Source organism: Mesoplodon bidens (genome assembly GCF_964165515.1).
Source record: "Mesoplodon bidens genome assembly, chromosome: 18".
Classification (NCBI taxonomy): domain Eukaryota; kingdom Metazoa; phylum Chordata; class Mammalia; order Artiodactyla; family Ziphiidae; genus Mesoplodon; species Mesoplodon bidens.
The window spans coordinates 45,904,996-45,932,725 of NC_138175.1; the positions used below are offsets into that span (position 1 = coordinate 45,904,996).

The 27,730-nt window shown below is 39.3% G+C and overlaps 1 protein-coding gene across 1 annotated transcript in view; it reads left to right on the forward strand.

Moving 5' to 3' along the window:
• The window catches only part of LOC308606373 (uncharacterized protein), a 31,880-nt gene extending 9,861 nt beyond the window's left edge, over positions 1–22,019 (forward strand). Inside the window, exons 3-5 of the mRNA XM_081217167.1 lie at positions 1,007–1,133; positions 3,157–3,249; positions 20,342–22,019. Of these exons, the coding sequence (XP_081073293.1) occupies positions 1,007–1,133; positions 3,157–3,249; positions 20,342–21,699 (1,578 nt within the window). The 3' untranslated portion in view covers positions 21,700–22,019. The remainder of the gene's footprint in view (positions 1–1,006; positions 1,134–3,156; positions 3,250–20,341) is intronic.
• The last annotated feature ends 5,711 nt before the right edge of the window (positions 22,020–27,730 follow it).

Below are 27,730 nucleotides of genomic sequence, written 5' to 3' on the forward strand. Positions count from 1 at the left end.
TTAGGACTAGGTAGGATTATGGTTGGGTCTTGCATGCAGAGAGATCAAGTATCTTCTCTGGAAATCCCTAAGAGTTGTATACCATTTATATTGGAACAGGATGAGCTAGTCTAGAATGACATCTTTGTGATTCTGGATCACCAGTATCCAGAATCTACATCAGTATCCTCTAACTCAGGAATAAGGAATGCATACAGTGAGGGATGGAAAATGATAGATAAGAAGATCATGCAGATATCTATTTCATAGACTATTATACAACCAATTTTTAAAATTTCATTAAAGAATTTGTCATAAATGGGGAAATGTTTATGATCTGATTCAATGATGAACTTGGAAGAAAGTTTTAATTGTATTCAGATCCTTTTACAACATAGAGATATCATAGGAAAACTTTTTTTTTAAAATCTTGTTCTTTAAGGGGAAAGGGTGGAAGAACACATTTTTTGAGAATTTGTGAGGGAGACATACAACAGGCAGAAGGCTTATACACAGTATTTCATTTAATTAGAAAACTGAGGGACTTCCCTGGTGGTCCAATGGGTAAGACTCCACACTCCCAGTGCAAGGGGCCTGGGTTTGCGCCCTGGTCAGGGAACTAGGTCCCGCATGCATGCCGCAACTAAGAGTCGCATGCTGCAACTGAGAAGTCTTCATACTGCAACTAAAGATCCTGCATGCCACAACTAAGACCTGGCACAGCATAAATACATACATACATACATACATACATACATACATACTGATTATTTTTTTTCCTAGATGTGTTTGGATAGTTAAGTATGCTAGAGTATACAAGAGGCTGTATCTATAGCAACAGGATCCTTCAGGAACATATAGGCATCCTGCTTCAAGCACACTCATTTCCTAACTACTGTGTTATGGGCTTCCAGCCCAAGCCTGTTTGCTTGCTCTATGATCCATTTCCTGCAATATCTCTTCCATTTTTTTCTCCCATCTTAAAACAAATATTCTTTAATTTCAGTTGTATGGTTTGTCATTTCAGGGATCAGTGATGTTCAGTGATGTGTCCATAGACTTCTCTCAGGAGGAGTGGGACTACCTGGACTTGGAACAGAGGGATTTGTATAGAGATGTAATGTTGGAGAACTACAGCAACTTGGTCTCATTGGGTAAGGTTATCTGCCTCTAGAAATTTAGACTCTGTTCTCTGCAAAATTAGCTTTCTTCTCTGGAAATTTCAGGAATATCTTTCAAGAAACTATCTAAATTTCTGCTCCCTGTTCTCAAGGGAATGGTTTGAGCTTTTTTTGTTTGGAAGTGAGCACCTTTACTAAGCATCTTCATCTTTCCCAACCTTATGTGGCCTTCAGGCCTTCCTTAATGATGAAAGGACTGGGTTTGACATCTGGGTGATTTACAAGCTTACCAGTGTCAAAGAAAGCAGGCTTCACTTTGTATCTGAACTCAGAATTGCTGTAGGTGTTTTGTTATTTGTTGGTATACCTATAAGGAAAATAGCTAGACCTTATTTCTTGGTTTTTCTCTAACTTTCAGATGAACACATAATTTTTTTAGTGGTAAGTGGTATCAACCGGATTTATTTACAGTTCAGGAGAACTCATGTCTTATATTAATAAACAAACATATTCACTCCAACCTACTTTTATGATTAAAAGCTAAAAATCCAAGAACTTTGCATGTAACATTGTATGAATATCCTAAGAAAAAACAGTAAATGCCTCAGGAAACTTCTTATTTTCCTCTCATTAAAATAGCAATTATATGATACAGCCACTATGGAGAACAGTATGGAGGTTCCTTAAAAAACTAAAAATAGAACTACCATATAACCCAGCAATCCCACTACTGGGCATATACCCTGAGAAAACCATAATTCAAAAAGAGTCATGCACCACAATGTTCATTGCAGCACTATTTGCAATAGCCAGGACATGGAAGCAACCTAAGTGTCCATCGACAGATGAATGGATAAAGAAGATGCGGCACATATATACTATGGAATATTACTCAGCCATAAAAAGAAATGAAATTGAGTTATTTATAGTGAAGTGGATGGACTTAGAGTCTGTCATACAGAGTAAGTCAGAAAGAGAAAAACAAATACCGTATGCTAACACATATATATGGAATATAAAAAAAAAAAGGTTCTGATAAACCCAGGGGCAGGACAGGAATAAAGATGCAGACATAGAGAATGGACTTGAGGACACAGGGAGGGGGAAGGGTAAGCTGGGACGAAGTGGAAGAGGAGCATTGACATATGACACTACCAAATGTAAAATAGATAGCTAGTGGGAAGCAGCTGCATAGCATAGGGAGATCAGCTCGGTGCTTTTTGACCACCTAGAGGGGTGGGATAGGGAGGGTGGGAGGGAGACACAAGAGGGAGGGGATATGGGGATATAAGTATATGTATAGCTGATTCACTTTGTTATACAGCAGAAACTAACACAACAATGTAAAACAATTACACTCCAATAAAGATGTTAAAAAAACCAATTATAGTAAATAATAGCTAATAAAATATATGTAGCACTCAGTGTATATTCTAGGCAATGTTTAGATATGGATATATATTAATATAACCTGCACAACAATCATGTACGATAGGTACTATAATTATCCCTATTTTTTTTTTTTTTTTTTTTTTTTTTGCGGTACACGGGCCTCTCACTGTTGTGGCCTCTCCCGTTGCGGAGCACAGACTCCAGACGCTCAGGCTCAGCGGCACTGGCTCACCGGCCCAGCCGCTCCGCGGCATGTGGGATTCTCCTGGACCGGGGCATGAACCGGTGTCCCCTGCATCAGCAGGCAGGCTCCCAACCACTGCGCCACCAGGGAAGCCCAATTATCCCTATTTTATAGGTGAGGAAAGTAAAGCAAAGGCAAAATTTGAACCCAGACGTCTGTCAATGACTATTGCTCTCAAGAAAAGGAGTACTTGTGTGAATATAAATGAAAATAAGACCTTTTTCCTCCCTCTGCAATCTCCATTTCTTATGTAATATTAACATGATGTTTTGTAATCATCTCACTTTTCTTTGTTCTAAAGTCTTTATCAATTACCATTTGACCTATAGTTTATTAAAAATTTAACCAAGACTGAATCAAAGTAATTTTGAATTTATTTTTTATTTCCATGTTACCTTACATTTCTTTTCTTCTGTCCAGGATGCTTTGTTTCTAAACCAGATGTGATTTCCTTATTGGAGCAAGGAAAAGAGCCCTGGAAAGTAGTGAGGAAAGGAAGAAGACGATATCCAGGTAAGTGAGGGCCAATAGGGTAGGGGAAACCATCACCAGAGAAAACTGCCCTGCTAGTTAGGGAAGAGGCACACCCTTCTGATGTTTCGAAAACCCACTTTGAAAGACCATGGCCTAAGGAGAAAAGGTCTGAGACCCTGGGAGCAAATTAAGGACTTAGCTGGGGTTACTAATAGTACTACTGTATCCTGTTTACCACTCTCCTTTTTTTATTGTTGTTGTTCTCTCCAGTTTTCCTCCCCTTTAAAGGGGGCATGAGGTATGGAAAGGTGCTCTCTATTCCCAATATTATTCTATCTATATTTTAATTTCTTCTTTTGCATGTATAGATAGATAGGCAGACAGACAGATAGATTGATCGACCAACTGGGCTCTGAGCCGGGCACTATGCTGGACACCATCAATACAGTGGTAAATAAAACCACTAGAATCCCTGTCCCTACGAGGATTTACCCTGATTTACAGAAACATAGTAACTGTAAGTAAATAGAAAATATAATGTTAGGTAATAAGGGAGTACTATGAATAAAGGTAAGCACAGTAAGGGAATAGAGAATGGGATGGGATGGGAAAACTGTTTTAGTTATGGTCAGGAAAGCCTTTCTTCCCTAACTTTTCTCATAAAATTTAAAATGGAAATAGAAGACTATGGAGATGAGTGTTCTTTTTTTTTTGTCCATGCAATGCTGATTTAATATAAAAATCAGTGTCATGAGGAATAACATTTAACATATTTTGATTTCATGAGGCTTCTTTATAGCACTAACAGCACTGCATTCTTTTTTTTTATTAGTTTCTGCTTTATAACAAAGTGAATCAGTCATACATATACATCTGTTCCCCCATCCCTTCCCTCTTGCGTCTCCCTCCCTCCCACCCTCCCTATCCCACCCCTCCAGACGGTCACAAAGCACCGAGCTGATCTCCCTGTGCTATGCGGCTGTTTCCCACTATCTATCTACCTTACGTTTGGTACTGTATATATGTTCATGCCTCTCTTTCGCTTTGTCACAGCTTACCCTTCCCCCTCCCCATATCCTCAAGTCCATTCTCAAGTAGGTCTGTGTCTTTATTCCTGTTTTACCCCTAAGTTCTTCTTGATATTTTTTTTCCTTAAATTCCATATATGTGTGTTAGCATATGGTATTTGTCTTTCTCTTTCTGAGTTACTTCACTCTGTATGACAGACTCTAGGTCTATCCACCTCATTACAAATAGCTCAGTTTCATTTCTTTTTATGGCTGAATAATATTCCATTGTATATATGTGCCACATCTTCTTTATCCATTCATCCGATGATGGACACTTAGGTTGTTTCCATCTCCGGGCTATTGTGAATAGAGCTGCAATGAACATTTTGGTACATGTCTCTTTTTGAATTATGGTTTTCTCAGGGTATATGCCTAGTAGTGGGATTGCTGGGTCATATGGTAGTTCTATTTTTAGTTTTTTAAGGAACCTCCATACTGTTCTCCATAGTGGCTGTACCAATTCACATTCCCACCAGCAGTGCAAGAGTGTTCCCTTTTCTCCACACCCTCTCCAGCATTTATTGTTTCTAGATTTCTTGATGATGGCCATTCTGACTGGTGTGAGATGATATCTCATTGTAGTTTTGATTTGCATTTCTCTAATGATTAATGATGTTGAGCATCCTTTCATGTGTTTGTTGGCAGCCTATATATCTTCTTTGGAGAAATGCCTATTTAAGTCTTCTGCCCATTTTTGGATTGGGTTGTTTGTTTTTTTGCTATTGAGCTGCATGAGCTGCTTATAAATTTTGGAGATTAATCCTTTGTCAGTTGCTTCATTTGCAAATATTTTCTCCCATTCTGAGGGTTGTCTTTTGGTCTTGTTTATGGTTTCCTTTGCTGTGCAAAAGCTTTGAAGTTTCATTAGGTCCCATTTGTTTATCTTTGTTTTTATTTCCATTTCTCTAGGAGGAGGGTCCAAAAGGATCTTGCTGTGATTTATGTCATAGAATGTTCTGCCTATGTTTTCCTCTAAGAGTTTGATAGTTTCTGGCCTTACATTTAGGTCTTTAATCCATTTTGAGCTTATTTTTGTGTATGGTGTTAGGGAATGATCTAATCTCATACTTTTACCTGTCCCTGTCCAGTTTTCCCAGCACCACTTATTGAAGAGGCTGTCCTTTCTCCACTGTACATTCCTGCCTCCTTTATCAAAGATAAGTTGACCATGTGTGCGTGGGTTTATCTCTGGGCTTTCTATCCTGTTCCATTGATCTATCTTTCTGTTTTTGTGCCAGTACCACACTGTCTTGATTACTGTAGCTTTGTAGTATAGTCTGAAGTCAGGGAGCCTGATTCCTCCAGCTCCGTTTTTCGTTCTCAAGATTGTTTTGGCTATTCGGGGTCTTCTGTTTTTCCAAACAAATTTTGAAATTTTTTGTTCTAGTTCTGTGAAAAATGCCAGTGGTAGTTTGATAGGGATTGCATTGAATCTGTAGATTGCTTTGGGTAATAGAGTCATTTTCACAATATTGATTCTTTCAATCCAGGATCATGGTATATCTCTCCATCTATTTGTATCATCTTTAATTTCTTTCATCAGTGTCTTATAATTTTCTGCATACAGGTCTTTTGTCTCCTTAGGTAGTTTTATTCCTAGATATTTTATTCTTTTTGTTGCAGTGGTAAATGGGAGTGTTTTCTTGATTTCACTTTCAGATTTTTCATCATTAGTGTACAGGAATGCCAGAGATTTCTGTGCATTAATTTTGTATCCTGCTACTTTACCAAATTCATTGATTAGCTCTAGTAGTTTTCTGGTAGCATCTTTAGGATTCTCTATGTATAGTATCATGTCATCTGCAAACAGTGACAGCTTTACTTCTTCTTTTCCAATTTGGATTCCTTTTATTTCCTTTTCTTCTTTGATTGCTGTGGCTAAAACTTCCAAAACTAAGTTGAATAAGAGTGGTGAGAGTGGGCAGCCTTGTCTTGTTCCTGATCTTAGTGGAAATGGTTTCAGTTTTTCACCATTGAGGACGATGTTGGCTGTGGGTTTGTCATATATGGCCTTTATTATGTTGAGGAAAGTTCCCTCTATGCCTACTTTCTGCAGGGTTTTTATCATAAATGGGTGTTGAATTTTGTCGAAAGCTTTCTCTGCATCTATTGAGATGATCATATGGTTTTTCTCCTTCAGTTTGTTAATATGGTGTATCACATTGATTGATTTGTGTATATTGAAGAATCCTTGCATTCCTGGAATAAACCCCACTTGATCATGGTGCATGATCCTTTTAATGTGCTGTTGGATTCTGTTTGCTAGTATTTTGTTGAGGATTTTTGCATCTATGTTCATCAGTGATATTGGCCTGTAGTTTTCTTTCTTTGTGTCATCCTTACCTGGTTTTGGTATCAAGGTGATGGTGGCCTCGTAGAATGAGTTTGGGAGTGTTCCTCCCTCTGCTATATTTTGGAAGAGTTTGAGAAGGATAGGTGTTAGCTCTTCTCTAAATGTTTGATAGAATTCGCCTGTGAAGCCATCTGGTCCTGGGCTTTTGTTTGTTGGAAGATTTTTAATCACAGTTTCAATTTCAGTGCTTGTGATTGGTCTGTTCATATTTTCTATTTCTTCCTGATTCAGTCTTGGCAGGTTGTGCATTTCTAAGAATTTGTCCATTTCTTCCAGGTTGTCCATTTTATTGGCATAGAGTTGCTTGTAGTAATCTCTCATGATCTTTTGTATTTCTGCAGTGTCAGTTGTTACTTCTCCTTTTTCATTTCTAATTCTATTGATTTGAGTCTTCTCCCTGTTTTTCTTGATGAGTCTGGCTAATGGTTTATCAATTTTGTTTATCTTCTCAAAGAACCAGCTTTTAGTTTTATTGATCTTTGCTATTGTTTCCTTCATTTCTTTTTCATTTATTTTTGATCTGATCTTTATGATTTCTTTCCTTCTGCTAACTTTGGGAGTTTTTTGTTCTTCTTTCTCTAATTGCTTTAGGTGCAGGGTCAGGTTGTTTACTCGAGATGTTTCCTGTTTCTTAAGGTGGGATTGTATTGCTATAAACTTTCCCCTTAGAACTGCTTTTGCTGCGTCCCATAGGTTTTGGGTGGTCGTGTCTCCATTGTCATTTGTTTCTAGGTATTTTTTTATTTCCTCTTTGATTTCTTCAGTGATCACTTCGTTATTGAGTAGTGTATTGTTTAGCCTCCATGTGTTTGTATTTTTTACAGATCTTTTCCTGTAATTGATGTCTAGTCTCATAGCATTGTGGTCAGAAAAGTTACTTGATACAATTTCAATTTTCTTAAATTTACCAAGGCTTGATTTGTGACCCAAGATGATCTATCCTGGAGAATGTTCCATGAGCACTTGAGAAAAATGTGTATTCTGTTGTTTTGGGATGGAATGTCCTATAAATATCAATTGAGTCCATCTTGTTTAATGTATCATTTAAAGCTTGTGTTTCCTTATTTATTTTCATTTTGGATGATCTGTCCATTGGTGAAAGTGGGGTGTTAAAGTCCCCTATTATGAGTGTGTTACTGTCGATTTCCCCTTTTATGGCTGTTAGTATTTGCCTTATGTATTGAGGTGCTCCTATGTTGGGTGCATAAATATTTACAATTGTTATATCTTCTTCTTGGATCGATCCCTTTATCATTATGTAGTGTCCTTCTTTGTCTCTTCTAATAGTCTTTATTTTAAAGTGTATTTTGTCTGATATAAGAATTGCTACTCAGCTTTCTTTTGATTTCCATTTGCATGGAATATCTTTTTCCATCCCCTTACTTTCAATCTGTATGTGTCTCTAGGTCTGAAGTGGGTCTCTTGTAGACAGCATATATATGGGTCTTGTTTTTGTATCCATTCAGCCAATCTGTGTCTTTTGGTGGGAGCATTTAGTCCATTTACATTTAAGGTAATTATTGATATGTATGTTCCTATTCCCATTTCCTTAATTGTTTCGGTTTCCTTATTGTAGGTATTTTCCTTCTGTTGTGTTTCTTGCCTAGAGAAGTTCCTTTAGCATTTGTTGTAAAGCTGGTTTGGTGGTGCTGAACTCTCTCAGCTTTTGCTTGTCTGTAAAGGTTTTAATTTCTCCATCAAATCTGAATGAGATCCTTGCTGGGTACAGTAGTCTTGGTTGCAGGTTTTTCTCCTTCATCGCTTTAATTATGTCCTGCCACTCCCTTCTGGCTTGTAGAGTTTCTGCTGAGAGATCAGCTGTCAACCTGATGGGGATTCCCTTGTGCATTATTTGTTGTTTTTCCCTTGCTGCTTTTAATATGATTTCTTTGTGTTTAATTTTTGACAGTTTGATTAATATGTGTCTTGGCATATTCCTCCTTGGATTTATTCTGTATGGGACTCTCTGTGTCTCCTGGACTTGATTAACTATTTCCTTTCCCATATTAGGGAAGTTTACAACTATAATCTCTTCAAATATTTTCTTGGTCCCTTTCTTTTTCTCTTCTTCTTCTGGAACCCCTATAATTCGAATGTTGGTGCATTTAATGTTGTCCCAGAAGTCTCTGAGACTGTCCTCTGTCCTTTTCATTCTTTTTTCTTTATTTTGCTCTGCATCAGTTATTTCCACTATTTTATCTTCCACCTCACTTATCCGTTCTTCTGCCTCAGTTATTCTGCTATTGATCCCATCTAGAGTATTTTTCATTTCATTTATTGTGTTTTTAATTGATGCTTGATTCATCTTTAGTTCTTCTAGGTCCTTGTTAACTGTTTCTTGCATTTTGTCTATTCTATTTCCAAGATTTTGGATCTTGGAAATAGAATCTTGGATCATCTTTACTATCATTATTCTGAATTCTTTTTCAGGTAGACTGCCTATTTCCTCTTCATTTGTTAGGTCTGGTGGGTTTTTATCTTGCTCCTTCTGCTGTGTGTTTTTTTGTCTTCTCATTTTGCTTATGTTACTGTGTTTGGGGTCTCCTTTTTGCAGGCTGCAGGTTCGTAGTTCCCGTTGTTTTTGGTGTCTGTCCCCAGTGGCTAAGGTTGGTCCAGTGGGTTGTGTAGGCTTCCTGGTGGAGGGGACTAGTGCCTGTGTTCTGGTGGATAAGGCTGGATCTTGTCTTTCTGGTGGACAGGTCCACGTCTGGTGGTGTATTTTGGGGTGTCTGTGGACTTTTTATGATTTTAGGCAGCCTCTCTGCTAGTGGGTGGCATTGTGTTCCTGTCTTGCTAGTTGTTTGGCATAGGGTGTCCAGCACTGTAGCTTGCTGGTCGTTGAGTGAAGCTGGGTGCTGGTGTTGAGATGGAGATCTCTGGAAGATTTTCGCCGTTTGATATTATGTGGAGCTGGGAGGCCTCTTGTGGACCAGTGTCCTGAAGTTGGCTCTCCCACCTCAGAGGCACAGCACTGACTCCTGGCTCCTCAATTTGGGATGATTCGTTGTCTATTCATGTATTCCACAGATGCAGGGTACATCAAGTTGATTGTGGAGCTTTAATCCACTGCTTCTGAGGCTGCTGGGAGAGATTTCCCTTTCTCTTCTTTGTTCTCACAGCTCCCGGGTCTCAGCTTTGGATTTGGCCCCGCCTCTCCGTGTAGGTCGCCAGAGGGCGTCTGTTCTTCGCTTAGACAGGACAGGGTTAAAGGAGCAGCCGCTTCGCGGACTCTGGCTCACTCAGGCCGGGGGGCAGGGAGGGGCACGGAATGCAGGTGGAGCCTGCAGCGGCAGAGGCCGGCATGATGTTGCACCAGCCTGGGGCATGCCGTGCGTTCTCCCAGGGAAGCCGTCCCTGGATCCCGGGACCCCAGCAGTGACGGGCTGCACAGGCTCCCTGGAAGGGGGGCGTGGAAAGTGACCTGCGCTCGCACACAGGCCTCACGGAGGCGGCAGCAGCCCCAGCGTCCCACGCCCGTCTCTGGGGTCCGCGCTTTCAGCCGCGGCTTGCGCCAGTCTCTGGAGCTCCTCCAAGCAGTGCTCTTAATCCCCTCTCCTTGCACACCAGGAAACAAAGAGGGAAGAAAAAGTCTCTTGCCTCTTCGGCAGGTCCAAACTTTTTCCCGGACTCCCTCCCGGCCAGCCGTGGCGCACTAGCCCCTTCAGGCTGTGTTCACGCCGCCAACCCCAGTCCTCTCCCTGCGCTCCGACTGAAGCCCGAGCCTCAGCTCCCAGCGCCGCCCGCCCCGGCGGGCGAGCAGACAAGCCTCTCGGGCCGGCGAGTGCCGGTCGGCACCGATCCTCTGTGCGGGAATCTCTCCGCCTTGCCCTACCCAGGTACGTGGGGAGTTTCTTGCCTTTTGGGAGGTCTGAGGTCTTCTGGCAGCATACAGTAGGTGTTCTGTAGGAGTTGTTCCACGTGTAGCTGTATTTCTGGTGTATCTGTGGGGAGGAAGGTGATCTCCGCATTTTACTCTTCCGCCATCTTCCCCGGAAGTTCCCTCGAGATGAGTGTTCTTGATGTGGTAATAATATCTTACGTTTTATCAGCAACTGAAGTTTCATGTGAATTACTCTAGAAGATAGATCCTTAGTTTACAGAATATCATTTTTATTTACCTTTTTCCGTGTATGTATATATCTACCTTCACGTCAGGAAGAAACATGAATGTAATAGACTATATGGAAAATGATCCCTTGGTTTAGCTTCTACCTCTGTGCTATTTTCATCTCTCTTTGGACCTTTTGTTAAAGAAAGATCCTTAAAACTCTTGATATAGAGATATATGTTGTCATTTTATATTTTGCTCTGTGTTATATTCAGGTCTGACAGAGGAGACTCATTTTAGGCTAAAAGTTCTTTTGTAACACCAGAGCCATTTCAGTGCCCATACTGTTTATAAGGTTATATCTTCTGATTCACTTTCTACCAAAGGAAAGAAAAATATGCTGTTTTCCCAATCCTAACTTATTTTCTATCATTTGATTAAATGATATTTACAACTGTTAATACTACAAAAATAATGAAATACAGTGGTTCCAAGTGAATAAGATAGTATCAGTTTAGTCAGGAAATATTTAGCCAAAATAACAACTGTTGATTCAAAGTTAGACATCTTAAACAAGGTCATTATTTTTTTCCTTTCCTTTTCTTTCTTTGTTTCTTTCTTCCTTTTAGTTAAGTTTTTTTTTTTTTTTTGAGGTATGTGGGCCTCTCACTGTTGTGGCCTCTCCCGTTGCGGAGCACAGGCTCCATATGCGCAGGCTCAGTGGCCATGGCTCACGGGCCCAGCTGCTCCGCGGCATGTGGGATCTTCCCGGACCGGAGCATGAACACGTGCCCCCTGCATCAGCAGGCGGACTCCCAACCACTGCGCCACCAGGGAAGCCCTAGTTAAGTTTTATTGAAGTATAAATGCATATAGAAAAGTGGACAAATGAAAGAAGGTTTTTTTGAGAAGACGATATTTGAGGAGAGATGTGAAGTAAGGGCTCAAGCCATTTGACTCTAGAGGAAGAGCATTCTGAGCAGATAGAAAAGGCCTAAGGAAGAAGTTAGCTTTGCATGTTTGAAAGCCATTATGGCTAGAACATGGGGGAGAGGAAGGGAAAGTAATAAGAGATGAGATCAGAGTTAGTCAAGGGCCACATAATATAATCGTTAAGAGAAATTGGAAGCTATAGTCTGCTTTCTGTTTCAAAATGATCCCTCTGGTCGAGTGCAAAAGTAGGAAGGACCAGTGTGGAAGCAGTTTCAGTTCAGACTGGAAGTAATGGTGGTTTAGATAAAGCTGGCAGCCGTAGGAGGTAGTAAGAAGCTGTTAGACTCAGGTTATGTATGAAGGGCGTGCCAAAAGAACATGCTGATGGACTTATAAATGCAGTAAGTAAGAAAGACATATCAGGGCTTCCCTGGTGGCGCAGTGGTTGGGAGTCTGCCTGCCAATGCAGGGGACACGGGTTGGTGCCCCGGTCCAGGAGGATCCCACATGCCGCGGGGCGGCTGGGCCCGTGGGCCATGACTGCTGGGCCTGCGCATCCAGAGCCTGTGCTCCGCAACAGGAGAGGCCGCAACGGTGAGAGGCCCTCGTACCGCAAAAGAAAAAAAAAAGACATATCAAAGGAGGAGATAAGGGTGTTAGCTTGAACAGCTAGGTGAATGGAAGCACAGTTTACTGAGGTAGGGAAGATAGGAAGAACAGGTTGGCAGGTAGACGGTGAGAGTTTCTGTTTTGGATATTTTAAGTTTAAATTGTCTTTTATTTTTCCAGTTTTAGATGTTGAGTAGGCAGCTGAATATGTATATACACATGGAGCTCAGCTGGAGAGGTTACAGCCTGATGTCCATCTGGGTGTCTTCACTTTATGGTTAAAATTGAAATCCTGGGTCTGAATGTGTTCATCTAAGGAAAACATGCAGGTAGAAGAAAGCAGATAAAGAGAAGAGGCCTAAAGACTGATTCATGGGTACTCCCCTATTCAGATGTTAGAAAGAGGGGGCTGCAAAGGACATGCAGAAGGAGCAGCCACTGATAAAAACAAAAGAAAATGTTTCAAAATGGAAGGGGTAGAGACTGAGGATGAGAATTGACCCCAGATTCTGGCAAGATGGAGAATGCTGGTGACCTTGTCAAGAGAGATTTTAGTAGAGTCAGGGTGAAAACCTGATTGGAGTGACTTAATAAGAGTACCTAGGGCTCGCCTGGTGGTGCAGTGGTTGAGAGTCTGCCTGCCGATGCAGGGGACACGGGTTCGTGCCCCGGTCTGGGAAGATCCCACATGCCACGGAGCGGCTAGGCCCATGATCCATGGCTGCTGAGCCTGCATGTCCGGAGCCTGTGCTCTGCAATGGGAGAGACCACAACAGTGAGAGGCCCGTGAACCGCAAAAAAAAAAAAAAAAAAAAAAGAGAGTAGGTAAGGCAGTGATGAGATGGGTGTAAGACAACTCTGGAAGAAGTATGTATGAAAGGAAGCTGGGCAATAGAGTTGGTAGTTACACTGGGGATTTGGGTTATAAGCAGTGTAGTTTATGGTGTGCAATTATAGACCATGTTTGTGTGCCCATGGGAATGATTCTGTAGGTGGGGGAAATTGATGCAGTAGAGAGAGCGTAAATTTGGAAGCAGTGTCCTTGAGGTGGGGGTGGAAGAAGGGGATAGGATCCAGGGAACAAGAGAGAATTAAAGGGAAAACAATATAGTTATGAATGCAAGTAAGTTGGTCTGGGTAGTGGAGACAGGACAGCATATTCTTCTATTGTTATTTCCCCAGTGAAATCAGAAAGATGATCATGAATAGAATGAGGATTATTCAATGGTAGCATTCACTATGGCCTTATTCAGGATGTGACTAAAATTGATACTTCAGAAGTACAGTTCCTTGGATGTTAGGTTTTATTATTTTCAGATCTTTGTACTCTGTCCACAGTGTTGAAATGCAAATAGGATTACCTTGGAACCAAATCTTCTATATCCTAGTCTTTCTTGTATCAACAAAGCAAGGTGGTTAATAATAAAATGCCTAAACAGACTAAGTACTAAGTTCAGGTAATTTATGTGACATTTTCCATTTAATTAAAGCTGGTTCTCTGAAACAGGGGAATCACATTTGTGATTTTTTATATTTATATATTTTTAACTGATCAAAGAAAGGGCTTATATTTTTCTATATTCTCATCAACATTGTGTAATAGAATAGAAATCCTTTGGTCCAACAGAATTGGGACTGGTATTTGGTTTGTTTATTCATAAAAAAGGGTTAGGTATTTTATGTACATACCATAAAAGTAATATTTTTACTCTCAACATTAAAATGTAGCTCTTTGTCAGTACTTTTGACATGTGTCTAAGGCTTTCTTTTCATTGTGTCTCTTATTTAATTTTTCATCTAAACCACACATACAATTTATAGTCTATTACTATTTCTAGTTAAAAATTTTTTAAGTAGAACAAGAACCAAATTTGCAACAAGTACAGAACGCTTCTTGATTATTATGTTTTCCCCATCTTTTACTGTTGTCCCTCCCACACTTAGTTTTTGTTAGCCATGTTTTGATTTTTTTGGTTTTTTTTTCTGGCTGTGCTATGTGGCATGAAGGATCTTAGTTCCTCGACCAGGGATTAAATCTGTACGCCCTGCATTGTGAGCACAGAGTCTTAACCATCGGACCACCATGGATGTCCCTGTTAGCCATATTTTTTTTTTTTGCAGTACGCGGGCCTCTCACTGATGTGGCCTCTCCCGTTGCAGGGCACAGGTTCCGGACGTGCAGGCTCAGCGGCCATGGCTCACAGGCCTAGCCGCTCTGCGGCATGTGGGATCTTCCCGGACCGGGGCACGAACCCGTGTCCCCTGCATTGGCCAGCGGACTCTCAACCACTGCGCCACCAGGGAAGCCCAGCCATGATTTTTAACAATGTATTTGTGACCAGTTTTTCCAAACTGTTCAATTTCATTTTCATAGAACCAATCTCTTCTCATAGTTACTTAAAAGTTTACATATTGTTTAATTAAATTGGGTACTTTCAGGAAAATGTGAAACTGGCCTAAACTTGTTTGGAGCAAACGCAGTTAACTCTTGTGAGATAAGAGTGCTTTGTCAACTGGGCCTGTGGAGGGGGCCATATCCCCTGTACGTGACCAGCCACTGGCCTGTCTCTCATGCCCTAGCCCGCATATCTGTTGCCTACTCTACAGGCAGACAACAGAAGTTGCTATCTGGCCCAGGGGTGATAATCTGCAGGATTCGATATACCTGGCTACATTGAATACAGAATTTGCCCTGTTGTTTGCCATTGTCTCCATACCTGCTCAGCTTCTCAGCTTCTCAGCTTCTCAGCATGAACACCCTTGATAGACCGCTGTCCCCTTGTGCAGAGTAATCTCCCTCTTGTGATTTCATATGTGATATCTTTAGAAAATCTAATGCCAGATGCTTCATGAGTGTTTCAGTGTTTTCTTCATAAAGGTTATATATATATTTTAAGTTTACTCTTAAAACTGTTGTGACTGGAATCTTTTTTTATCTCCATCATATTTTATTATTAAATGTATGTATAAAGGCTATTAGTTTTTGTTTTTTATATCCTCCTACCTTATTAACTTCTGTTATCATTTATATTATTTAAACCTCTTAAGTTTTCCAATTATGAATTATCATCTGAAAATAGTTTTATCTCTTCGTTTAAATTCTTAAGACTACTGCTCATTTTTTTCTGATATTTAAGTGTCTTGACTAATAACTCCAAAGCTGTCTTTTTGTTAAGGTAATATATATTTTATCATTTTAGGGAGGTAATTATTCCTCCTTTATTGAGCTTTTTTGAAAAATCAGGAATGTTTCCCTTTTTTAGTTGCCTTTTCAGCGTCTGTGGAGTTGATCATGTGAATTAAAAAAAAAATACTGGGACTTCCCTGGTGGTGCAGTGGTTAAGACTCCAAGCTCCCAATGCAGGGGGCCCAGGTTTGATTCCTGGTTAGGGAACTAGATCCTGCATGCATGCCACAACTAAGAGTTCACATGCCTCAAGTAAGGAGCCAGTGAGCCACAACTAAGACCCAGCACAGCCAAATAAATAAATATTTTTTAAAATATATCTATTTGGCTGTGCCAGGTCCTAGTTGCGGCATGCAGGATCTTCGTTGACATGTGCAGGATCTTTAGTTGCGGCATGTGGGATCTAGTTCCTTGACCAGGGGTAGAACCCAGGCCCCCTGCATAAGAAGCACGGAGTCTTAGCCACTGGACCACCAGAGAAGTCCCCGATCGTGTGATTTTTATTTTTCCCTTTCCTCAGCTGTATTAAATGTGTTGAATTATCTTAATAGATTTCCCCATACTGGACCTCTTTAACATTCTTTGAATAAACAACACTGGGTCTTTTGACACACTGGTTTATTAGATGTTTAGAATTTTTACATCAGTTTTCAGAAAACTGGTGTGTAGTTTTCTTTTTTTTTTTTAGTTTTCTTTTTATGAACAGGATTTAGTATGATATTATTACATCATGAAAATAGTTTGGAAGTCCTCCTTTTTCTTAGTTCTCAGTCTAAACAGAATTTGTATGGCCTGTTCTTTAAAGCTTTAGTAACCTTTTTAAGCTTTTTCCTTGAAGAAGGAGATGGTAAGTCTGACTACAATCTCTGTTTGCTTTGTGGAAATTAATCTGTTGAAACATTGTATCTCTTTTGTGGTCAGTTTTGGTAAATTATATTTTCTTAGAAAATTATTCATTTTAGCTGTGTTTTACAACTTATTGGCAAAGTAATCTTTCTTCCAACTATGTTCTGTATTTAACCATGATTATTTTCACTTTGCCATTTTTTAATTTCTATGTCTGTGCGTTCTTGCTATTTTTATTATATTAACTAATGGTTATCTGTTTTGCTGATTCATTTATAAAAAAAGAATCTGGTTTTACTTTGTGTGTTAGTTCTTTTTTTCTGTTTTCTAACTATTCTAATTCTGCTTTTACATAGTTAATTTCTTTTTTCTGCTTTGTTTCAGTTTGCTTTTGTAATATTTTTGAGTGGGATTTTTAGTTAATTTTTTCTTTCATTTTTTGCTGTATGTATTAAGTTTTTTTTTAATTAATTAATTTATTTATTTATTTTTGGCTGCGTTGGGTCTTCATTGCTGTGCTCAGGCTTTCTCTAGTTGCGGTGAGCGGGAGCTACTCTTTGTTGTGGTGCACAGGCTTCTCATTGCAGTGGCTTCTCTTGTTGCAGAGCACGGGCTCTAGGTGCGCAGGCTTCAGTAGTTGTGGCTCTCAGGCTCCAGAGTGCAGGCTCAGTAGTTGTGGCACATGGGCTTAGTTGCTCCGTGGCATGTGGGATCTTTCCAGACCAGGGATCGATCCCGTGTCCCCTGCATTGGCAGGTGGATTCTTAACCACTGAGCCACCAGGGAAGTCCCATGTATTTAAGTTTTTGAATTTTCTTCTAAGTACTGTGGTTACAGTTTTACAGGTAATTTAATGTAGTTTTTTTATTGTTACTATTGTTTTCTTTAAACAAATACCATTTGGGATCTTATTTCTCTATTGATCTAAGAGTTATTTAAGATAGACTTCTAAAATTCCAAGTGGATTTACTTTTTTGTTGTTATTATTAATTCCCAGTTTTAGTAGAAACTATATGATTCCAGCTTTCTTATACAGACTATATTATAATACTTGAAAACATCATAATTTTTCTCTCTCATACACAGCTCATTCAGCACTTAAATTTCCCTCTGGCTATTTCTTCTCCTGGCTTACTATCCTCTGGTTTACGTATATCATGACCTTTGTTAGCTAGTTCTTCACACTCAAGTTACTGCAAAACCCTTTGGCCCTATTAGTGAGTTACTTACAAATTACATCTTTTTTTTTTTTTGCTAAGGATTTCATAAACTTCAGTAAGGTATAAACATGTTTTCTTGTCTGAAAGTCACATTTCTAGGAAATAAGGAATGGTCTTGCCTCTGAGGGGACGGAAGGGAGGAGACCAGAATAAGGGGATGAAGGAACAAAACCCACTGAGCATTTGCAAAATGGATGAGTAATAGAATAAGCTTAAAGGGAGCTGAAGTACGTAGAGTTTCTCAGTGGCTTTGTTGTGATGTGGAGACAAAGAAAGAGCAACCCATAGCTATGTGAAGGAGGGAATGGCAATGTAGAGAATACTGCATAAATAAGGGTATAAGCAATGGAAGGATGTACAGGAAAATACAACCACCATTTTTCATTTATATAGTCAGCTGGGCTAGCTTGAATGAATAAAGAAAATATTTAATCATTATAGTAAGATGTGAGAGGTTAGAGGCCGAGAAATATATTCAGAATAAATATATAAATATAGGAATTAAATGAGTGAAATCTATTTTGTGCTCTGGATTTATTATTGAATGGAGAGTAAAGCAGTGATTGTTTCTGCCCTTAATGAGGTTTAGGGGTAAGAAAATAAGCAGAATAACAATTGGAAAAATTAATAAGTAGATAATTTCAACCTAGAGCTATGTTGTATATAATATATGTATAATAACTATGCAGATATACAGTTAACCCTTGAACAACACAGGGTTTAGGGTGTTGCCCCCCCAGCGTATGCAAAAATCCACATATAACTTTAAAAGAAATATTTGTTTATTTTATTTATTTACTTTCTTTCTATTTTTTTGGCTCCATTGGGTCTTCTTTGTGGCATGTGGGCTCCTCTCTAGCTGTGGCATGGGGGTTTTCTCTCTCTATTTGTGGTGCGCAGGCTCCAGAGCACGTGGGCTCTGTAGTTTGTGGCATTCAGGCTCTGTTTTTAAGGTGCATGAGCTCAGTAGTTGTGGCACATGGGCTTAGTTGCCACGTGGCATGTGGGATCTTAGTTCCCTGACCAGGGATCGAACCTGTGTCCCCTGCGTTGGAAGGCAGATTCTTTACCACTGGACCACCAGGGAAGTCCCCACATATAACATAACATATGACTCCCCCAACACTTAGCTACTTATTAGCCTATTGTTGACCCGGAAGCCTTACCAATAACATAAATAGTCGATTAACACATATATTATATATATTATATACTGTAGTGTTATAATAAAGTTAGCTAGAGAAAAGAAAATGTTATTAAGAAAATCACAGGGAAGAGAAAATACATTTACAGTACTGTACTGTATTTATTGATACCATAAGTTTATGTTGTATGTTTATAAGATAAATTTTCTGTCAGTACCTACATCAATATTGTCTTATATGATAAACACATTACATATTATATGTATTACTAACACTGGACATCAGAAATGAAAAGATAATGTGGAAAAAATTTATATTTATTTACAGATATAATGACTCATGCATTGGTAATGAAGAAGCAGCAATATGATTGCTTTAAGGTAACCTAGTGTAATCGATATGAATGCTTCACGGTAGCCTAGCCTATACAGTAATGAATGAATCAGCATAAAACTTTTATGGCATACAATATTACAGTCACATTTATAAAACAGTATTGGAAACATTGTTACATTTTTAAAAAAACCACTTACCTGTGATGATAGGCTGATATGCAGTTTATCCAATCACAAGAGAGAGAAGCACACTGTATAGTAATGTGATTCTTTGAAAGCAAAGTTGTAAAACAGTAAGAAAGCTAGCACATTATTAATTTTATATTAAATATCACTCACCTTATGCCTATGTAAGGATAGGTTATCCACTTCAATACGAGTCTTGCGCACGATGTTCTACACATATATGTTTGTATATTTATTGAAAAAGGTCCATGTATAGTGGATCTGCACAGTTCAAACCCATGTTGTTCAAGGGTCAACTGTATAATAAGCACATAGCTTTAAGTACTGTCAGTAGATTCAGCCATAGAGTAAGTAACTTAATCTAAGACCTCAGAGTGAGAAGGAGCCAGCCATGCAAAGAGCCCAAACAGAAGATTTGTGGGGAAATAGAGCAGACTAAAAAGTCCAATGGAAGTAAGTGGGAACATGTTCTAAGATCTGAAAAGAGGCCTCTCCAGGTAGCAGCAAAGAGAATAGTGGTTTGAGATGATGTGTTATAGGTAAGCAGAGGCCTTTTAACAAGTTTGATTTTATTCTAAGAATGAAGAGAAATTGCTGAAAGAATTTAAGTATGAATTCCCAACCTTTCATTTCCATCAAAATCATCGTATGGAAAATATTAAATATAGGACTGCCCAGGGCTGTAGAATCTGATCCAAGTGGTTTAGGTGGTGTCTAAATCATAGTATTTGTAACAAGCTCCCTTGTGATTCTGATTCACGTTTCAGTTTGAGAACCACTGACTTAAAATATTTACTTAGTCACTAATCTCATTTTCCTGCATGAACTCTCATTTTCCTGGTGTTGCCTCTTGCTTTTTTTTTTTTTTTTTGGTACACGGGCCTCTCACTGTTGTGGCCTCTCTCGTTGTGGATCACAGGCTCCGACGCGCAGGCCCAGCGGCCATGGCTCACGGGCCCAGCCGCTCGGCGGCACGTGGGATCTCCTCGGACCGGGGCACGAACCCGCGTCCCCTGCATCGGCAGGCAGACTCTCAACCACTGCGCCACCAGGGAAGCCCGCCTTTTGCTTTTTTTAATTATGTAACTATTTTTAGAATTTCATTGGGTAGTACTTTGGTTGTCTTTTACTTCTACTGTAGAAATTTTACTTCTTTTAGAAAAAGAGAGCTACATGTTTGCTCTCTTGTTTTCTTTCAGATTTGGAGACCAACTATGAGACCAAGAAGTTATCTTCAGAAAATGACATTCATGAAATAAACTTATCCCAGTGGAAAGTAATGGAGAGAATTAAAACCCATGGCCTTAAGAGAATCATTTTAAAAAATGATTGGGAGTCCAAAAGAAAATTTGAAGGACAAGAGGAATATTTCAATCAAGTGAAAATTACATCTCAAAAAGTGTCCTCTTACCAAAAACACTCATCTTTTTCTTCACATCAGAGAATTCATTTTATCGAGAAACCCTATGAATGTAAGGAATGTGGGAAGGCCTTTAGAGTACGCCAACAACTTACCTTTCATCACAGAATTCATACTGGTGAGAAACCTTATGAATGTAAGGAGTGTGGGATGGCCTTTAGACAGACTGCACATCTTACTCGACATCAGAGACTTCATTCTGGTGAAAAACTCTATGAATGTAAGGAATGTGGAGAATCTTTCATATGTGGCCCAGACCTTAGAGTACATCAAAAAATTCATATTGGTGAGAAACCCTATGAATGTAAAGAATGTGGGAAAGCCTTCAGAGTTCGTGGACAACTTACTCTCCATCAGAGGATTCATACTGGTGAGAAACCCTATGTATGTACAGAATGTGGGAAGGCCTTTAGACAGTATGCACACCTTACTCGACATCAGAAGCTTAATATTGCTGACAAACTCTATGAATGTAAAGAATGTGGGAAGGCCTTTTTGTGTGGCTCTGGCCTTAGGGTACATCACAAACTTCATACTGGTGAGAAACCCTATGAATGTAAAGAATGTGGGAAGGCCTTTCGAGTACGACAGCAACTGACACTCCACCAGAGAATTCATACTGGTGAGAAACCCTATGAATGTAAGGAATGTGGAAAGACTTTTAGTCGTGGTTATCATCTTATTCTACATCATAGAATTCATACTGGTGAGAAACCTTATGAATGTAAGGAATGCTGGAAGGCCTTTAGTCGTTACTCACAACTTATTTCACACCAGAGTATTCATATTGGTGTTAAACCCTATGACTGTAAGGAATGCGGTAAGGCCTTTAGACTACTCTCACAACTTACACAGCATCAGAGTATTCATATTGGTGAGAAACCGTATAAATGTAAGGAATGCGGGAAGGCCTTTAGATTGCGCCAAAAACTTACTCTACATCAGAGCATTCATACTGGTGAAAAACCCTTTGAATGTAAGGAATGTAGGAAGGCCTTTAGGCTTAATTCATCTCTTATTCAGCATCTGAGAATTCATTCTGGTGAGAAACCCTATGAATGTAAGGAATGTAAGAAGGCCTTTAGACAACATTCACACCTTACCCATCATCTGAAAATTCATAATGTAAAAATATAAGAAAGCCTTTTTAGTCTATGAATGTAGTAATTAGTTCCTTTTGCTTCCTCCATGCACCTGACTTGGCATAACGGGGTTTATATCATTAAAAGAATGTGTTAATTTAATATATTCCACCATCACTCAGACCTGAGAATCTTCACATTCATTCTAGAAACTAATCGTATTAATATAACAAATGTGGGAAAGATGCTTATCATCATTTCTAGCCCATCACTTTCCTACCTGTGTTATATTGAACAGGATGTTTAACTGCTTGATGCTATAATTTCTTCATTTATAAAATTATAATACTGTGGCAGAATAAAGATTACTGCAGATTCTTTGGTACTCCACCCATCAAGATGTGGAATCCACATCCTTTCCCTTTGAATCTGGGCAGACTGTGACTACTTTGACCAGTAGAATAGCAGAAGTACTGCTGTGCTAGTTTCTGGACCAGGACTTTACTGGTAGGTTTTGCCTCATCTCTTGGAATACTCACTCAAGTTCAGACCTGAACTTTTATGTTAAAAAGTCTGGCTACTCTGCTGAAGAGACCACATGGAAAGGCCCTGAGACTACATAGAGAAGGAGAGGCACTCTGCTGTGCCCAGTCTTCCAGATTGCCCATGAAAACACCAGATATTTGAGTGAAATAGTTTTGGATCCTCCAAACCAGCCATCAACTCAATGCCAGTGAATAACCTCAGTTGATGCCATGTAGAACAGAAAAATCCACCAACTGAGCCCCTGCCCAAATTCCTGACCCACAAAATCATGAGATACAATTAAATGGTTGTTGTTTTAAGCTACTAACTATTGTTTTACTATTATCATCATTAATATTACTCTCTTGAAAATCCATATGAAAGACTATGGGCACAGTGAATATAGAAATGCCTTCCACCAACACTCATCCATTATTGAATGTCAGATAACTTACTCTTGTTAAAATAGTGAAAGTGAGAAATCCTTTTTCAATTTTTTCATAAAAAAGAAGATATTCTACAATCTATACTCTCTGGCCTCTGTATAAATTTGATTTAAAATTAACAGAGGATGGATGGACCTAGAGATTGTCATACTAAGTGAAGTAAGTCAGACAGAGTAAGACAAATATTGTATCACTTGTATGTGGAAACTAAAAATAGTACAAATGAACTTATATGCAAAAGAGAAACAGACAGGCATAGAAAACAAACATGATTATCAAAGGGGAAGTGGGGGGGATAAATTAAATTAGGAGTATGGTATTAACAGATAACATACTACCATATATAACATAGATAAACAATAAGGATTTACTGTATAGCATTGGGCACTATATTCAATATCTTGTAATAACCTATAATGGAAAATAATTTTTTAAAAGAATATATGTATATATATTCACTGTATATATGAATATATATATATATATACACCATATGTATGTATATACATATACATGTGTATATGTAACCAAATCACTGTGCTGTACACCTAAAACTAACACAATATTGTAAATCAACTATACTTCAATTAAATAAATAAAATTAACAAAGAATAAGATAAAAAGAAACTATTTGGAAATTAAAAATCACCTATAAGTCCAGAATCAATTTTTAAAAATCCATTGTAGCCTTTTAAAAAAATGCTCAAATTGTCCTATATTCGGCCAGTGGGAATCCCCTCAGTTTGGATCCTATGTCCTTTTGTCATGATTACTGTAGCCTGTGATAGCTTCTTTTCTTTCTAACAAGATGCATTGGTCAGCTACAGAGCACATTAGGGCATTTATTAATAAATAAAGGGGGGAAATGGAGCATTTATCCTGCCTTTCCTTTATGAACTATATTTCAAGACAACCAAAAGTTGGTGAAGGAAAGTTCTTTATTATTAGAGAATTCTAGCTAATAAAGGTCAAAGGAATGATAGAATCCAAAAAGTCACACTTTTTATTTATGAAATAATGGATCTTGATGGTATCAGTGGATGTGAAAACCATTAGGTGAGAGATTATTTCGAAGATTTTAAAGGACAGAGCAGAATGACAACCCGCTAACCTATAGTAACATCTCTAAATTAAATCAGCAAGGCTGTGTGCTTCTTGATATAATGCAATGGATGTATACTACCTGTGGAGTATTCTTGTCCAAAATATTGATTCAGAAGTGTAATTTAGGGCTTCCCTGGTGACGCAGTGGTTGAGAGTCCGCCTGCCAATGCAGGGGACACGGGTTCGTGCCCCAATTCAGGAGGATCCCACATGCCGAGGAGTGGCTAGGCCTGTGAGCCATGGCCGCTGAGCCTGCATATCCGGAGCCTGTGCTCCACAACGGGAGAGGCCACAACAGTGAGAGGCCCGCGTACTGCAAAAAAAAAAAAAAGTATAATTTAGTCTCTAAACCTACCAGTTTACAGGAAACTTGGGAAGTGAATGAACAAATTCATGACACAAAGAAGCAAACAGCCAAATCCAGAATGTGGGAAATTCCACAAAATAAAAGGCCTAGTTTCTTAACCAATATGTGTTAAGAGAATAAAAACAGAATTTTACAAATTAATAGAGACTTGAGACATATTAATTAAATACAGTGTATGGAATGTATTGAGATTCTTGTGTTAAAATGTACCTAGGATTTGCTTTAATCAGGTATGGTAAGTCACGAAGACATGGAAATGATTATCATGAAGGAAGACGCTTATACTTGGAGATTTCTGCAAACAGGAGGAACCGAGTATACATAGGAGAACATGGAAGGAGCACCTAGTCCTGTTAGGAGGCAGAAGGCGGAAGAGGGCAGAGCATGACTCAGAACCTTTACTGGAGTTTTCCCAGGAAGGAATGGGTGACGTGATGCCAGGTAGGTACACTGAGCAAGTTTAAGACTGGGTAGATTGAATAATTTTGTGGGCTCTGAGCTCCAGTGGTGGTCCTCAGTTGTCCAGTACCTGGCCCTGGGGTGATTTAGGGCAGGAGGAATATTGGCTTGGTGTATGAGAGTTTGATAAAGGAGATGTTTGTTAAAGGGGTGTGGACTTCGGATTGGTTGGTTTGTATATCAATGGCATGCTTGCCAGGAGGGTCGCCAGGAGGGTCGTATGTCAAGGAATTTGCTAGCCCTAGAAGTGGTAGTCTCTCCAAGATGAAGTCCCCAAATGCCAGAGCATCAAGAATACAGAAAATAAGAAAATACAGGCAATACAATCCTGATTTGGACAAATAAAGACAACTTTTTACATTATTGTGAAAAAGTAAACCTAGAGTGGGTATTAAATTATATTAAATAATTATTATTCATTTGTTAGGCATGATGATGGCATGGGAGTGGGTGTGTTTATGTGTGTATAAATCCTTATGCATTAGAGAGCCATACTGAAGTATTCAAGGATGAAATTATATGTATGATTTGCTTTATAATACTAAAGAAAAAATGGGAAGGATAGATGAAACAAGATCAGAAAAATGCTGTAAATCGTTGAAGCCGGGTAATGGGTACATAGGGTTCACTGTGCTATTCTTACTACTTTGCATATATTTGAAAACTTCCATAATAAAGTTTTTGTTTAAGTAGAAAATCTGAAATTTTAGACTACTTAGTGATAAATGATAATTTGATCCCTACAGATAAAAATTTGTGGGAAGGGCTTCCCTGGTGGCGCAGTGGTTAAGAATCCACCTGCCAATGCAGGGGACTCGGGTTCGAGCCCTGGTCCAGGAAGATCCCACATGCAGCGGAGCAACTAAGCCCATGCACCACAACTACTGGGCCTGCGCTCCAGAGCCCATGAGCCACAACTCCTGAAGCCCGGGCGCCTAGACCCCGTGCTCTGTAACAAGAGAAGCCACTGCAATGAGAAACCCCCGCTCACCGCAACCAGAGAAAGCCTGCGCACAGCAACAAAGACCCAACGCAGCCAAAAATAAATAAATAAAATAAATAAATTAAAAAAAAATGTGTGGGAAGCCACCATAGCTCTACTTTGTAGGAAGTTAACAACCTTAATGCATTTAGAAAACCTGGATTGAGCAGGTAGTTCACGACTCTGTTACCACACATACCGTGCCTGTCACGTAGCGGGCAGTTAACAAAAGTGCTGGGGAAAAAAAGCATTAACTTAAGACAGAAAACGTGTTTTTTACACGGGCTCTCAGTGAAAGCATGGAGTCCTAACCACTGGACTGCCAGGGAATTCCCAGAAAACATTTATTTATTTATTTAATTTATTTTTGGCTGCATTGGGTCTTGTTGCTGCGCGCGGGCTTTTTCTAGTTGCGGCGAGCGGGACCCACTCTGTTGTGGTGTGCGGGTCTCTCATTGCGGTGGCTTCTCTTGTTGTGGAGCATGGGCTCTAGGCGCATGGGCTTCAGTAGTTGTGGCTCGATGACTCTAGAGTGCAGGCTCAGTAGTTGTGGCGCACGGGCTTCGTTGCTCCCTGGCATGTGGGATCTTCCCGGACCAGGGCTCAAACCCCTGTTCCCTGCATTGGTAGGTGGATTCTTAACCTCTGTGCCACCAGGGAAGCCCCCTTTTTTTAAAATTAAGGTAAATAGCAAGAAGTAATTCATACAATAAAAGTAACAATTTACAAAGTACAATTTACAAAAAGTAGAAGAGGGGCTTCCCTGGTGGTGCAGTGGTTAAGAATCCACCTGCCAGTGCAGGGGACATGGCTTTGAGCCCTGGTCTGGGAAGATCCCACATGCTGCGGAGCAACTAAGCCCAACTACTTAGCCACAACTACTGAGCCTGCACTCTGGAGCCCGTGTGCTGCAACTACTGAAGCCTGTGTACCTAGAGCCTGTGCTCCGCAACAAGAGAAGCCACTGCAATGAGAAGCCCGCGCACTGCAAGGAAGGGTGGCCCCTGCTCACTGCAACTATAGAAAGCCCAAATGCAGCAACGAAGACCCAATGCAGCCAAAAATAAATAAATAAATAAATAAATAAATAGTTTTAAAGTAAAAGAATAGTTAATAAAGTAGTAGATTTTATCCAAGAATATTCTCTTTGAAAAGACCATTAATATAGAATCAGCAGTTATTATTATTATTTTTTTTTTTTGGTACGCGGGCCTCTCACTGTTGTGGCTTCTCCCGTAGCAGAGCACAGGTTCCGGACGTGCAGGCTCAGCAGCCATGGCTCATGGGCCTGGCCGCTCCATGGCATGTGGGATCTTCCCAGACCGGGGCACGAACACCTGTCCCCTGCATCGGCAGGCGGACTCTCAACCACTGCGCCACCAGGGAAGCCCAGCAGTTATTATTGAAGGACAAAAGATGATTCAATTACAGCTTTATGTATGGGAATGGTGAAATAGGTACATATATCAAAGAGATTTAAAAGTTTTAAAATTTATATGTGTTACTATATACATATATTTCAGTATGTATAAAAATATAGAGAATGAGCTATCTAGAGAAACCAAAATGATCAAAGTTGACTCAAGAGACTATAGAAAGGCTGAACAATCTATAGATTTTATATTTTATTTTATATTTGAAACAATTTATAATTTATAGATTTTATAATTTATAGTTTTATAATGTATGAGATCTGTAAACAAAGGAAATTCAAATGGAGTTATGTTCTTGTTTTTTTAAAAACTAGAATCGATAGTTTTTCAGGCAATAAAGTTTTAAAGAATAGATAACCTCTAACAAAATTTTGCAGGATCATTCTATAAGGCAGATATCCCAATAATAAAATTTTAGACGAGGGTAATCCCTAAAAAGCAAAATCTAGACCAGTATCATTTAAGATACATGCAGACATTCCAAGTAAAGTTCAGTAAATTGAACTCAGTAGTCTAATAAAACAGTTATAAAACATAAAATGATTTACCAGGAATACCCAGGGCCTGACCTTTTGTGATTTAGTTAGGCATTGTTAGATTGTTAGATTGATTTAGTTAGGCATTGTTAGATTGTTTCTCTTCTTTTTCTCGTTTATTTTAGCTTCAATTTTATAAAAGGAATGAAAAATTATTTGAAAAATAGGCATTCAATACTTAAAAGTTATTACCTTCTACAAAAGAAAAACAAGTATTGCCACAGCACTTTATTT